General features: G+C 44.8%; 2 protein-coding genes across 4 annotated transcripts in view; one reads left to right on the top strand and one right to left on the bottom strand.

Annotated features, from left to right (window-relative positions):
* CEBPZOS (CEBPZ opposite strand) overlaps positions 1-5,007 on the bottom strand; it is a 53,533-nt gene extending 48,526 nt beyond the window's left edge. The window contains exons 1-2 of the mRNA XM_047854619.1: positions 4,867-5,007; positions 4,381-4,552 (exon numbers count right to left, since the gene is read on the bottom strand). The gene's annotated coding sequence lies outside the window, so the exon portion shown is untranslated. The remainder of the gene's footprint in view (positions 1-4,380; positions 4,553-4,866) is intronic.
* A 46-nt stretch (positions 5,008-5,053) lies between these two features.
* Positions 5,054-15,123, top strand: part of EIF2AK2 (eukaryotic translation initiation factor 2 alpha kinase 2) — a 35,182-nt gene continuing 25,112 nt past the window's right edge. For 2 of the 3 annotated variants that reach the window (XM_047854610.1, XM_047854612.1), the window contains exons 1-3: positions 5,054-5,113; positions 11,227-11,358; positions 12,225-12,345. In XM_047854610.1, the coding sequence (XP_047710566.1) occupies positions 11,240-11,358; positions 12,225-12,345 (240 nt within the window). In that variant the 5' untranslated portion in view covers positions 5,054-5,113; positions 11,227-11,239. The other variant, XM_047854611.1, reaches the window with a different exon arrangement.

Below are 15,123 nucleotides of genomic sequence, written 5' to 3' on the forward strand. Positions count from 1 at the left end.
CGGATTCCATGTCTCCCTCTCACTCTGCCCCTCCCTGCTCACTGTCTCTCAAAAATAAACAAACATTTAAAAATTTTTTTAAAAACTTAAAAAAATAAAGATCAACTGAATACCTGCTTCCTTTCTTACACTCTATCTTTTTTAAACTAATTTCTACATAAACACTTAAGGACATAGTGCCATCATCGTGTATCCAGTACAATGCTGCACATAGTAGGCACTCAATAAATATTTATTGAATAAATTAATGAACGAAGGGACTTTTTTAAAAAAAAACCAAGAAGTGTTACTTAGAATATAAATCAGTCAGGATCCTTTTGATGTAATAAACAGAAAATCAAACACATACTGGTTTATAGTAGAAAGAAGAGGAGGGGAGAAGTCTTACAACTGACTGGCCTAGGATGGGTCTGGTTCAGATTAGTCTTGATCCAGAGCTCAAAGAAGGGCCCGACTCTCAACCTTCACTTCTCAACTCTACCCCCTCAGTGTAGCCTCCATTTTGGGGGAGATTTCTCTTTGGGAAGTACTGGGAACAGAAACCACTATAAGTATGTCAAGCATAAGGATTCAGTGGGAAATGAATGCATATATATCGGAAAGGTTGGCAGAATGAAAACCAGGAGACTTCCACTGCACCTGCCATCCAGAGCTCAGGACCTTGTCACTGACACTGCTTCTACCACGGCTGCCGCCACGGATGCACCATACCCTTGGAGAACTGACAAGGCCACCTGGAGTCATGAGCACAGAAGTTTGCTCATCAGCTCATTCTATCACATGAGGATGGCCTTCTCCTTCCTTCCATCTTCCAAATCTTGCACCACGGCTCATCAGTCATTAGCAGAACTCCAGAATTTTAATTCCATAAAAATCCGGACAATGTGATTTTAACTTTCCATACTTTATAATCCAGGAGACAGGGAGACATAGAAAGGAGTGAGATTGGAAGCTAAATAAAAATGAACAATATCGTGCAGTCCACTGCTTGCACTAATAATCTTTCAAGCAGACAACAGAACTATGTTCCCACCTAATGCACCCATTCCCTTCTTCAAATGAAAACATGCTTATCCGAGCCCCTAGTCTTTATACCCATGGCTATGTGATATTCCTCCCTCTTCTCTTTTAGTCACAAATTCTACCATAAGACACTCTAACCAGAAGACTATCTTATAAAATTAACCACTACCAGCAAATCTCATAGAAAAGGAAAGGGAAAAGCAATGAAAAGAAGTTTATTAATACAAAAACAAAGCAAGGAAGAAAAATGCAACAGGTCATGAAACTGTAGTTGGTGTTTATTACTTCCTTATTCCTTATTCTCTTTGCCCTCAGAAATCTTCCCAGCCAGTAGGGTGACATAAACCTTCAATCCTGAAGGATCTGAGCCCTAAACAGTCCTGTCTTGTTGAACAGCTGTAGATTTCTACTAACATGTATCATTGAACAGGGAGTTACTAGAAGGAACTCAAGAGGAACTCCCTGAGTTAAAGACATGCTTGTCTCGAACTCCGTTGTGTGGCTACATCACTATTTTCCCATAAATCAGCCCAGCTGGTTTGGTAACTTCCTTATTTCCTTGATGGCCTGATGGCATCATGAACCTGAAATGTCCAGATGCAGTTTCAAATTCCTATTCAAGGAACTATGTGTCTCCTACTGGAAACACAGCCCAATGTCATAGGAACAGGAAAGCACTATTTTGCAAGGGCATGACTAGGTTTCATTGTGGAACACAACCCTCTCACTTCTACTGTTTCCTGAGTTCAGGTGTACTGGCCATGAAAGAAACAGCAATCTGGTTTAGAACATCCACTGCCCGAAGGACAGTACACTCAGCTGAGTATACACTCAGTATACTCCTGCTTGGGGCTGCACCTGAGCTTTCAATACTCCACCCTACTGCCCTGTACAGCCAGCTGCTTTGGGGTGACGAGGTTCATAATAAAACTACTGAATTCTACAGCAGTCAGTATACTGCCTCATTTTTCTGTAAAACGGGTTTCTTAGCAAGACAGGCTGTGATGGTGAGCAAGTATACAGAATATCCAACAATGATGATGCTGGCAGAAGCGCTGCAGGAAGGAAATGCAAATCCGTACCTGAAATAAATGCTCACTCCCCACAGGGCAAATCCCTGTGCACTCCAGATGGAAGGGCTCCTGTGTAACCTGTCTGCCACCAGGTGGCCGCTTGGTCTACCTTGGGGTATGGTACTCGACACTGGGGCTCAGAGTTGGTCCCTGATGGGAGACTGCTGGGTGCTCAGCAGCCAGATGAGCCTTGATGAGAATTTCGCGTCGATGAACTCACATATTCCATACCCTGCTACTGCTGTCGTCTCCTTATTCGTCGTGAACAAGCACTGGGTGTGCTGGGGAAAAGCTGACTGACCTCTACAGAAGTCTTCCTGGCCACCTGCTCCTCAAAAGCCTCCTCAGTAGTAGATGCCTTTGATGAACATTCACTATATGCTCATAGTGTCCAAGGGGTTCACCCACACCATTTTCCTCAGACCGCTTATGACCAACCCTCTGATCTTCTTCCTTCCAAATCTCTGAATCTCCAGCTAGCCTGCGAGACACTGGGTGTGTTCAAGCCACCGGCTTGCTCTCTTTCCAAGTGACAACGAAATGTACTGCTCAAAGTTCTGCCTGCTGGATTTCCTTTCTCCCAATACCCTTTAGGGCCACCTTCCAGAGGGGCTGTTTTAATACATCAATCCACTTCTGATTAACGCCAGTATACTGTGCTTCATTCGATTTTTTTCTTTCTCAGTCATCTGGTCACAGGGAACTCTCCATGAGCTCAGTGCTGTGGGTTGACAGAGCAGGGGTGAGTGCCATGGGGGTCTTAGATACCTGCCATAATCCCCACTGAAATTAGGGAGCTTTTCCAATGGCAGCACCTCCCACTGACATTCTCTAAATCTACAGTGGTCAGGCATTACAGAGTTTTTCAAGGATACATCAAGGATACATCACTCCAATGGATCCTCACTCCAATATTTTCCTCAATGCCTGAGGAAGAAGGGTCCTTTGGATCTTCTTGGGGAGCATGGCTAGGGAGTGAATGAATGCCATCATTCTACTCCAATATTCCTGACTCCCTGAGTATTTTTGACTTATCTGTATTAGTTGGCATCACAATTTCATTTAATGGGGGCCACCCCTGAGCCCAGGTTGCAGTAACAGTTCTAATGAGCCATTTCCAGCTGCTGGAGCCAGCACACTGAGTGCATAATCTGAATTACATTCATTTCTAAATGCCACCTTTCGAATCATTTGCATGCTTATTTCCTGGGTTTCTGCTGATAAAAATTAGTGGAAGTTTGCAAATCTTTTGTTCCATAAACTATCTCCTCTGGATCAGATCTTGTCCGTAACCTCTTGGGGCATGCTAGCATCTGATTCTAGTTCTAGGAGTGAAAGTATGAGGTAGGGATGGGGCATTTGGAGAATCAGCACCTCCCTGCAAGGTGATTACTTTATCATCTTCAAACCAGGCTGTACCACTCTTACCAAACATGGGCAGAGGACTGTTGAAGGCTTAGCAGTATTTGGGAGGGCAGTAGTACTTGGATTCACTCAAATCCCCCCAAATTCCCAGGGCCTCATTCTTTCCCATTCAATGCCCTCAATGTTCATAGAAGAGACCTGGGGAGGCTGCAAATTAAATTTGTATTGCAAAATTCTGTTACCTGCAGCTGCAGACTCTGCACCTAATTTCTGCAACATCAGCCCTGAGTCTACATGAATTAAGAGGTGCTTCTGGGCATTTATTAAAGCTTGTATCCTCTGACCACGCTTGAGATTGTCATTTCCTGTCTTTAAACTCTCTTGGGCAGTTCAGGGCCTTCAGAAAACCTGTCACTGCTACTGCTGTTGCTGCTGTCACAGACACCACGCACCCACAAACCTGGTAAATGGTCTCATGCAAATCCCTGCTATTTCTGGAGCTTTCCGTCATCTGGAAATCCCACAGAAAGATGGCTCTGTCTCCTATCTATCTTTCAAACTTTCCACCAGTACTTCACATTTGCAGAATTTAAATCCTCTGCCCAGGACCTGGGCTCTAAAGAAAATATAGTGTTTAACCACCGAAAATTTAGCCATTCAGTTTAGCCACTGAAACTCCGGAGGGATGGAGAAGAGGAGTGGGCAATGAGTCCTAGAGCCAATGCCCAATGCCAATAGTATATCAGAGGTCCATCTTGGGACCACCTCACTCCCTCACTCTAGCTCAGATGTTGAGGGTACAGACTTGTAATTCTAATTCTAGCTCTCCGGCTTACTTAACTTCTGTGTTACTGAACTTCTCTGTGCCCCAGACCTCAGTTTTCTTATCTGTTGAATGGGTACAGTAATGGGTACCTACTTTGCCGTATCGTAAGTCCTCAGGACTCCTCAATCGCTGTGTCAGTGTCTTATAAACCGAGGACTACCCGTAGGGGCTTCGGGAGCAAAACTCCACGAGGTCCCACAGGGAGCAGGTAGCTCTCCTAATGGCTGGACCTGCGGCCGGTGTTTAGAACAGCGCTGGCAAGTACCTGTTGAATGAATAGACAAATGGGTGGAAACTGACCGAAGGAAGGCTAGGCCTTCAGGTCTCTTCATCCCCAGTCTCGTGAAAGTTAGGAGGCAGAAGGGAACGGGGACGGAGTACTTCGGTGTTTACAGGCCTGACCCTGAGTTGACTCCTGACTTTGCCACTTAGCAGCAGCAGGACTCTGGGCGAGTTAATTTACTCAGTTTCTTCGATCCTGAAATGGGGCGAATAATACCCACCCTCGCACGCCACGGGCGCTTGGACACCTCTCTGTCCTCCCTTCCTCCCGGCGGACCCTTCCGGCCACAAACACACCTGGAAGCCGGAGGGCTTGGAGCTGGGGGTGCCGCAGGAGAGTCCCCGCGCGCCCCGCGGGCAGCCGGCAGCACGTGGGCGGCAGCGCGCGCGGCGCGGACTCGGAAGGAGACTCGAGTTTCCCGCGATCCCGAGTCGGTGCGGGAGGGGCCGCGCGCGGTCATAGAAGGCGGAGCCGGCGGGGAAAAGGAAAGCGAGAGCGAGCCGCCCGGACACGGCAGGCGGGCAGCGGCAGCGGCGGTGCACGGTGAGCAGCGGGGCTCCGGGCGCGCGGCGAGCGCGCGGGGCGGTGCTGGGCGCGGCGAGGGGCGCGGCCCCGGCCCGGGAAGTGGCGGCGGGGTAGACGCCGCGGACCCCCGGCCTGGCAGCGCGGAAGCGCTGTCCGAGGCCCGCAGCTGGGGAGGGGCTCCCTCATCGCGCTGGCGACTGAGAGCTGTTTTATTCCGCGAAGAATTTCGGTCAGAGCAAGTAACGAATTTCCCAGGCCGGGGTGGCGGGGTGGCGGGGTGGCGGGGTGGTGGGGTGGGGGTGCGGGGGCGGGGGGATCTAGTGGAAAACAGATACGTGGGGAATGTGACAGATCGGAAATACGGAGGCCTGGACTTCTCATAGATTGGCTAAATAGGCCCTGGCTAAAAATCTCTTGCCTAGACAGTTCTAATTGTTTCCCAATTGCTTGGCTTTAGCCCTCCCCCACCCTCTTCCCCGCCCCGTCCCCTCCTCTCCCCTTCCCCCGCCCCCATCCCTTCCTCCTTTCCCTGCCCCAACTCCGTACCACCCTTTCCCCCTTGTCTTTTTTCAACACTGCCGCTGCCCCAGGGGTCCTTTTAATCAGAACAGGACAGTCCTTTGCTCGGATCATCCCAATGGCTTACCGTCTCATCAGAATTCCGTAAATGGCACAGACAAGGCCCCTTGCTCTCTCCACTCCGACCTTGCAAGCCCCATTGCTGTTCTTGGAATACAGCCAAGCATATGCTTGCCTCTGGGCCTTTGCACTGCCTGTTTACCCTTCCTGGAAAGCTCTTCCCCCGATACCTTCTTGGGCCGTTCTTTTACCTTACCCTGCACTTCTTCTTTTTTAGTGTATTTGTTTTTGAGAGAGAGAGAGAGAGAACGAGAACAAGTTGGGGAGGGGCAGAGAGCGAGGGAGAGAGAGAGAATCCCAAGCAGGCTCCCCACTATCAGCATAGAGCCTGATGCGGGGCTCCAACCCAGCCACGGTGAGATCATGACCTATGTATGAGATTATGACCTGAGCCGAAGTTGGACCCCCACCCCACTGAGCCACCCAGACTCCCCTGTTTTACCCTGTGCTTCCTGCAATGTCACTTATGTCAGAGTAGCTTTCCCTGAATACTGTCTGTTATTAACAAACAAAACACCTCCCTTCCCTGGCAGTCCCCCCTTACTCTGGTTCAGTTTTCAACATGGTAGTTTTCAGCCTGTGACATTTTTTATGGATTTGTCTGAGTTCCTCCATTAGTTAAGTTCACAAGAATATTGTTCACTGGTACTGCCTGGGCACCTAGTACATAACAGGTTCTCATTAAATATCTGTTTAATGAATGGCGATTCATAAATTCTCTTTTGAATTACAGAATAACGAGACTTCCTATTGCCTGTGTTTTTTTTTAATTTATTTTTAAAATTTACATCCAAGTTAATTAGCATATAGTGCAACAATGATTTCAGGAGTAGATTCCTTAATACCCCTTACCCATTTAGCCCATCCCCCCCCCCACAACCCCTCCAGCAACCCTGTTTGTTCTCCATATTTAAGAGTCTCTTATGTTTTGCCCCCCTCCATGTTTTTATATTATTTTTGCATCCCTTCCCTTATGTTCATCTGTTTTGTATCTTAAAGTCCTCATATGAGTGAAGTCTTATGATATTTGTCCTTCTCTGACTAATTTCACTTAGCATAATACCCTCCAGTTCCACCCACGTAGTTGCAAATGACAAGATTTTCTTCTTTTTGATTGCCGAGTAATACTCCATTGTATATATACCACATCTTCTTTATCCATTCATCCATCGATGGACATTTAGGCTCTTTCCATACTTTGGCTATTGTTGATAGTGCTGCTATAAACATGGGGGTACATGTGCCCCTTTGAAACAGCATACCCGTATCCCGTGGATAAATACCTAGTAGTGCAATTGCTGGGTCATAGGGTAGTTCTATTTTTAATTTTTTGAGGAACCTCCATACTGTTTTCTAGAGTGGCTGCACCAGTTTGCATTCCCAGCCTGTGATTTCTTAAGTACTAAAAATGTCTTGCCGAAGGAGGGCTAAAAGATAGACTTTGCTGTCACTTAGGAGTTTTGAATTTGGGGCAGATTATGCTCTTCTGCCATTTGCTTATTTGACCCTGAGGATCCATAACCCTGGACCTATAGTTTACTCATTTCATTAGTCAGATACTAGATGGTACATGTAGTGTGGCAAGCATTGTGGAGGCCCGGGAGGGGGCTGGGCCCACAAGGAGCTAACAGTCTGCCAGAAGGGGCAAAGGCACAGTCATAGTGACTTCCGGGCATGAGTAAGATGGATACATTACACTCGTCAGTGATTTAGGTGGGGATTTATTTTAGGAAAATGATAACCTACATTTAAAACAAGATTAATTTATAGTAGTTGGAAAAGAAACCTGCTGCTTCTTTTTTCCAGGCTTGTAAGTACTTTTGCAAATATGTTAATTCAGCACTTTCTTAGGTTGCACGTATATTTCACTTAAATTCTCATGATAGGCAGTTACTTAAAATTAAGAGTACAGAGGATTTAGAGCATTTGAGAGAACTTGCGGTCTCTTCCATAACTGCTATTTTGAAGTCTGTGATCCCCTCCCAATCTGACATATGGTCTCATAGTTGTGACCAATGTAAATGACACTGTTCCTATGGTACGTCTACAGATCCTTATCAAAAATCCTTGGGCCTCGGGGCGTCTGGGTAGCTCAGTCGGTTAAGCGGCCGACTTCAGCTCGGGTCATGATCTCGCGGTCCTTGAGTTCGAGCCCCGCGTCGGGCTCTGTGCTGACAGCTCAGAGCCTGGAGCCTGTTTCAGATTCTGTGTCTCCCTCTCTCTGACCCTCCCCTGCTCACGCTCTGTCTCTCTCTGTCTCAAAAATAAATAAACGTTAAAAAAAAAATTTAAAAAAAAGCAACCCTTGGGCCAGATGTGTTCTGGTATTCAGAGGTTTTTGGATTTTAGAAAGGTAGGGCAGCATACATCCTGTTTATTATACCATGCTCTCAGCGGGATTTGGGGGCAGCACTCTCTAATAAAACAGTTTCCGTAGTGAACTGTGTAAGTGGACAACAAAGTATCATAAAGCTAGCTCGTGTCATTTCAGGTCTAGACAGGGGGCTACACACCTATCAAAAACAAAACAAACAAATGAAAACAAAATAAACCTCAATTTTCAGTGCCTTTTGGATTTTGGAATTGCAGACCAGGAGCACCATTGATTGAAGGTTAATGGTGTGGGAAGGACTCTGCTGGATGCTTTTCATCTGATTTATTCCCCACAACGTTGAACTCAGGTGCTTTTATTCCTGTCTTCAAGTCATAAATAAAAGGTTTAGAGAGGGTGTAGCCCAGATCCGTGTGGCTGTAAAGCCTGTCTCTACGACAGTAAGCAGTCATGTGAGGGCTTTACCTTTGCTCGGGCTCCAGGCACTGGGAGCCACCAGCGCCACTCGCCCAAACCACTGCAGCCGCCTCTGTTTGGTCTCCTTACTTCTGCACGTGCTCTGCTTCCCTTCCCACACCTGTCCCTGCCCGCATACCTTGTTCTTTACATAGTATCAGAGTAATCCTTTAAAACGTAAATCCAATCACATCCCCCCACTACTTAGAGAACCTTCTGTAACTAACTTCCTATTGCAATTGTAGTAACATCCACCAGTTCTGACCGTGAACCGCAAGGTCTATGTGGGTGGCACTGGCCCACTTCTCTGTCTCGCTTCCTACTCTTTACCCCTCATTCAATGTGCAGCAGTCCCCTTGATCTTTTTGTTATCCCTTCAAAGGCCATGCTGGTTCCTGAGATACTCTTCCCCCATATCTTAATATGATGGACTTTCTCATTACTCAGTCTTCATTTAAATATTGCCTCCTAAGAAAGGTCTTTCCTGACCACTGTGTCTACAACCACCTCCCTCTGTCCCCACCAACAGAGCTCATCCTCTATGCCACACCCCTATTTAATTTCACTGTGGCACTTTCAGCCATCTGATCATCATATTATCCATTCCTTTTATTTGTTTCTGTACATGATCATTTTCTGACTTCCCTCAGTGGAATGCAGGTAGGGTTATAATCTGTCCTGTGCACATCTGTATACTCATGGTCAGAACAGTGCCTGACACTTGATAAACATTTACTGAATAAATGAAGAAAGGATACACAGAAAACAGCAGATGAAGAAAAAGGAGAAGACGAGGGGATTGAACGTGCAGTATTTAATTTTAATGAGTCATTCTTTCATTCTCCTGTATACCGTTCAACTGTTCAGCACTTACCACTGCCCACTGGGTGTTGATATACAAAGATGAGTAAGACATAGAACCTACTTCCCAAAGAACTCACTGGGCTGTTATCAGAGCTGGGCAAAGTGGAGCGGCCGGGCCTTGGAGGAATACTAGTGGGCCCTCCAACATCAAAGAAGACTTGTGGAGCCTCACAGATGAGTGGGAGTTGCCTGGTAGACAGAGGGCTCACATATTGCATTCACAGCAAAGAGAAAAGCATGTGACAAGTCATGGCGGGGGAGGTCTGGGCGGGGGGAGGGGGGATGGTCTGCAGATACTTTGGCATCCATTCATTGATTATTGAGCCACTACTATAATAGCCTGCTCCCTTCCCTTTTACAGCTTGTGAACTCTTTTGGCGCACAGTTATATAAGCAATTGCAGTAAAGGGGACAAGAGCTGTGATAGAGCACCAAACCAGGACCTCTTCAAGGGTGTCTGAGAAGTGACATTTGAGCTGAGATCTATAGGAAATAGGAGTTGACCAGGCGAAGGCAGTGGAAGGGGTAGAGCCAAGAACATTTCAGGAGGCAGCGTGTTGGACAGGAGTTAGGAGTCAGGAGGGAGGGGTAGAAGTGTTCTTTTGCACACCACCATTGTGTAGGTGGAATTTAAAGCCATAATTCTAGAGGCGATCACCAGGGGAGTGAGTGTTAGAAGAGAGAGGAGATCCAAGGACTGGACCCTGGGGTACTAGAATATTTACAAGCAATGTCTGTTCAAGTCCTTTGCCAGTTTTTAATTAGGTTGTCTTTTTGTTGTTGGGTTGTAAAAGTTCTTTATATATTCTGGATATTAGATCCTTATCAGCATATGATTTATAGATATCCCATTCTGTACATTCATTTTCTTCATAGTGGCCTGTGTCACACAAATGATTTTACTTTTGATAAAACCCAGTCTATCTGTGTTTTCTTTTGCTGCTTGTGCTTTTGCTGTGATAACAAAGATTCCATTGCCAAATCCAAGATCATAAAGATTTACCCTTATGTCTTTTTTTCTAAGAGTTTTACAGTTTGAGCTCCTGTATTTAGATTCTATATATTTTTTAGATTTTTCTTATGATTTAAGTCATTGCTACTCTCTTGGTCCAATGAGACCCATAAACTGGGGTCATAATTTACCCAGGTAAATTTACCTAAAATTGACTTTTCAAAGAAAGATTTTAGAGATTTCATATGGAAGTCTATTTCTGTATTGCAAAGTCTTTAATGATTTCATAAACTTCACTTTATATGTGTACTCTCGACCTTTTTCTTCTCAGCATGAAGAATTCTGATTCTACTCCTGTAGCCTTTTTACCTTCTCAGGCAGGTAGATAAACTTGTACCTGACATTCACTAGAAACAGAGAGTGGAGTGGAAGAGAGAGATCCCTTTCCTCTTTTGGCCAGTTGAGTTATGAAAGTAGAAAGTTTTGGTATGCAGTTCATGAGAGAAAATGATTTTGTAACAAAGTCTTCTCTGTATTTATGTGGGGCTGAAATGAGTCTCTTTTTTTAATGTTTATTTTTGAGAGAGAGAGAGAGAGAGCGCGTGCACATGCGAGTGGGGGAGGAGCAGAGAGGGAGACACAGAATCGGAAGCAGGCTCCAGGCTCTGAGCTGTCAGCACAGAACTCAACGTGGGGCTTGAACTCATGAGATGCAAGATCATGACCTGAGCTGAAGTTGGACACTTAACCAACTTAGCCACCCAGGTGCCCAGAGATGAGTCTTCTAAAGAAGATTCTTCTTACCCTGTTTTGTCTCCTAAACTGGACTGGGAAAATCAGATTAAATATGTTCTGTGTTACTTTTTTCAAACATCTCTTCTGTTCTAGGTTACTAGAAGAAATGGCTAATCATCGTCCACCAAGTTTTTTTATAGAAGAACTTAATGTATACTGTCAGAAGCACAACATGGTACTTAAGTATCAGGAGCTGTCTAAGACAGGACCTCCACATAACTTAAGGTACATTGCTTTTTTCTTTTTTAAGATTGTATTTTTTTAGTAATTTCTGTATCCAATGTGGGGCCCAAACTTACAACCTCGAGATCAAGAGTCGCATGCTTGACTACTGGGCCAACTAGGTCTTTCAAATTGCTGTTTTTTTGTTTGTTTGTTTGTTTGTTTTGTTTTTTCTAACATTTATTTATTTTTGATAGAGACACAGCACAAGTGGGGGAGGGGCACAGAGAGACAGGGAGACACAGAATCTGAAGCAGGCTCCCGGCTCTGTACTATCAGCACCGAGCCCAACGCAGGGCTCAAACTCACAAACCTTGAGATCATGACCTGAGCCAAAGTCAGATGCTTAACTGACTGAGCCACCCAAGCACATCTGATTGCTGGGGTTTTTAAAAGGTATATCTCCATAAAATATGAACTGGGAAAATGGCCACTCTGGCACAATTTTGAAGTCGATAATTTAGCTATGGGGGCACCTGAGCGGCTCAGTCGGTTGAGCATCCAGCTCTTGATTCCTGCTCAGGTCACGATCTCACAGATTGTGAGTTCAAGCCCCATGTCAGGCTCTGCACTAACAGTACAGAGCCTGTTTGGGATTCTCTCTCTTTCTTTCTCTCTCTGCCCCTTGCCTGTTGTCTCTCTGTCTCTGTCTCAAAATAAATAAATAAACTTAAAAAAAAGAAAAAAATAATAATTTAGCTTTAGAACAAAGATGATGTGCTGTTTGGTGTTTGGGGGTGACTGCTTAAATTCTATGTGGAATGGGTTAAACCTTCAGGGTAGTCACAGGAGGCAGTGTAATTAGAACGCTTATCTTTAGATAATGTATGAATTTTATAATATTTTATGAATATTGTCTTTGTAATCAGGTTTAAATACCAAGTTATCATAGATGAGAAAGAATATCCAGAAGCTGAAGGTAAATCGAAGAAGGAGGCCAGAAATGCTGCAGCCAAATTGGCAATTGAAATACTTAATAAAGAAAACAAGGTGAGTAAATGCCCTTTTTAACTTTTCTCTGTGAGAAAATACCCATACAAAGTAGAACCATTCACAAGTTCTTTTTTTTTAAATTAATTAATTAATTTTTTAGTTTTTAAAACAAAAAATTTTTTAATATTTATTTATTATTGAGAGACAGAGAGACATAGAACATGAGCAGGGAAGGGACAGAGAGAGGGGGAGACACAGAATCTGAAGTAGGCTCCAGGCTCTGAGCTGTCAGCACAGAGCCCGACATGGGGCTCGAACTCACAAACTGTGAGATCATGACCTGAGCAGAAGTCGGACGCTTAACTGACTGAGCCACCCAGGCGCCCCTATTTTTTAAAGTTTTAAAAAATGTTTTATTTATTTTTGAAAGAGAGAGACAGAGTGCAAGCGGGGGAGGGGCAGAGAGACAGGGAGACACAGAATCGAAGCAGGCTCCAGGTTCCGCACTGTCAGCGCAGAGCCTGATGCAGGGCTTGAACTCACGAACCGTGAGATCATGACCTGAGCCGAGGTCGGACGCTTAACTGACTGAGCCACCAAGGCACCCCATCTTTTTCTTTTTTTAAGTTTATTTATTTATTTTGAGAGAGAGAGTGAGGGCAAGTGGGGGAGGAGCTTAGGAAGAGGAGAGAGAGAATCCCAAGTAGGCTCCACACTATCAGCAGAGTCCGACAAGGGGCTCAGTCTCACAACTGAGAGATCACTACCTTAGCTGATATCAAGAGTCGGTCTCTTCACCAACTGAGCCACTCAGGTGCTCCTATAAGTTCTTTTACATTCAGAAGTCCCCCCCCCCCCCCCCCCCCCCGTCTCCATTTCTGTAAAGCCCTGAATGAAAGATATATCTAGGAGATAATGGGCAAAGCTTGGCCATACCTATTTAGAATGCTAATGGTAGTGGTAGCCTCTGAAGTTGGAAGAATGGGGAAAGGAAACAGTGTGAAATGAGCCGACAGGTCCTGGCAGGACCCCTCCACCTAAGTGAGCAGTGCAGTGGGAAAGGACAAGGAGGTAGAGGGACTGTGAGGAGGGTGATGTATCAGGAGGGCAGATGATTGAGAGCCTGATCAAGAGCTCTGTTCTAGGTGAGAGCAGAGTAAAGAGTACAGAAAAAGCTCTCTGAAGAGATTCCAGTCGAAAATGTTTCTGAAATAAAGGAAGACCTGCATCCAGATTAAAACAACAGATCATAGAAAAATACGGAGCCACCAAGAACAAGATCCATCAATCATTGGGAAAGTCCTGAGCTCTAGGCGTGATGACAAAATCCTGCAAGCATCTAGGCAGAAAAGAAATTTTTTTTTAATTAAAAAAAAATTTTTATTTAAAAAAATTTTTTTTCAAAATTTCTTTTAATGTTTATTCATTTTTTGAGAGAGAGAGAGAGAGAAATACAGATCATGAGCAGGGGAGGGCCAGAGAGACACAGATACACAGAATCTGAAGCAGGTTCCAGGCTCCGAGCTGTCAGCACAGAGCCTAATGCGGGGCTCGAACTCACAAACCTCGAGATCATGACCTGAGCCGAAGCTGGACACTTAACCGATTGAGCCATCCAGGCACCCCCAAAAGTAAATTATTTAAAATGTAAAAAAGGGGGCACCTGGGTGGCTCAGTCAGTTAAGCGTCCGACTTCGGCTTGGCTCATGATCTCACAGTTTGTGAGCTCGAGCTCCACGTAGGGCTCTGTGCTGACAGCTTGGAGCCTGGAGCCTGCTTCAGATTCTGTGTCTCCCTCTCTCTCTGCTCCTCCCTGCTCACGCTCTGTCTCTCTCGGTCTCAAAAATAGATAAGCATTAAAAACAATTTTTTTTTTAATGTAAAAATGAAGGGGTGCCTGGGTGGCTTAGTTGGTTAGCTATGCGACTTCAGCTTCATGAGTTTGAGCCCTACATCAAACTCTGTGCTGTCAGTGTGGAGCCTGCTCGGATCCTCTTGTGTCCTTTACTCTCTGCCCCTCCCCTGATTGTGCTCTCTCTTTCTCAAAGATAAATAAATACTTGGGGCACCTGGGTGGCGCAGTCGGTTAAACGTCCGACTTCAGCCAGGTCACGATCTCGCGCTCCGTGAGTTCGAGCCCCGAGTCAGGCTCTGGGCTGATGGCTCAGAGCCTGGAGCCTGTTTCCGATTCTGTGTCTCCCTCTCTCTCTGCCCCTCCCCCGTTCATGCTCTGTCTCTCTCTGTCCCAAAAATAAATAAAAACGTTGAAAAAAAAATTTTTTTAAAAAACAAAAAAAGATAAATAAATACTTTAAAAGTATATAAAAATGAAAAAAATCATACTGTCCATAGCAACGTTAAAAGCCAAGGGATAGTTGAGAAATGGCTGTAACATGAGACAAGAGCTCGTTTATATGTGGGACAAGAGAGGATCATTCTCACATATTGAACATTTGAAAACATTGACTTTCAAGATACTTTCCTGAAAAATCTTACTCGATGATGTCTCCCTGGTAACTCAAATAGGGAAAAGTAAATCAGGCAAAATTGTAAACTCATGAATTGTTAATGAGCCAGAAAATTGAATCAAGAAGTTAGAAAAAGAACAATAGAATGCCTTCCCCTAAAGAATCAGAAGAAAATAATAACAAGGTCAGACGTTAATGTACAAGAAAACAAAGAAATAATAAAGATGGTCAATAAAACTAAAAGTTAGTTCTCTGACAAGATTAATTAAATAGAAAAACTTTGGACAAGCTTTCGTCAGATTAAAAAAAGTACATTCCATTCTTATAATGGAAGGAATGTGCTATTATATTCATCTTTCCCACTAAG

This window comes from Prionailurus viverrinus, chromosome A3 (genome assembly GCF_022837055.1).
Source record: "Prionailurus viverrinus isolate Anna chromosome A3, UM_Priviv_1.0, whole genome shotgun sequence".
NCBI classification, from domain to species: domain Eukaryota; kingdom Metazoa; phylum Chordata; class Mammalia; order Carnivora; family Felidae; genus Prionailurus; species Prionailurus viverrinus.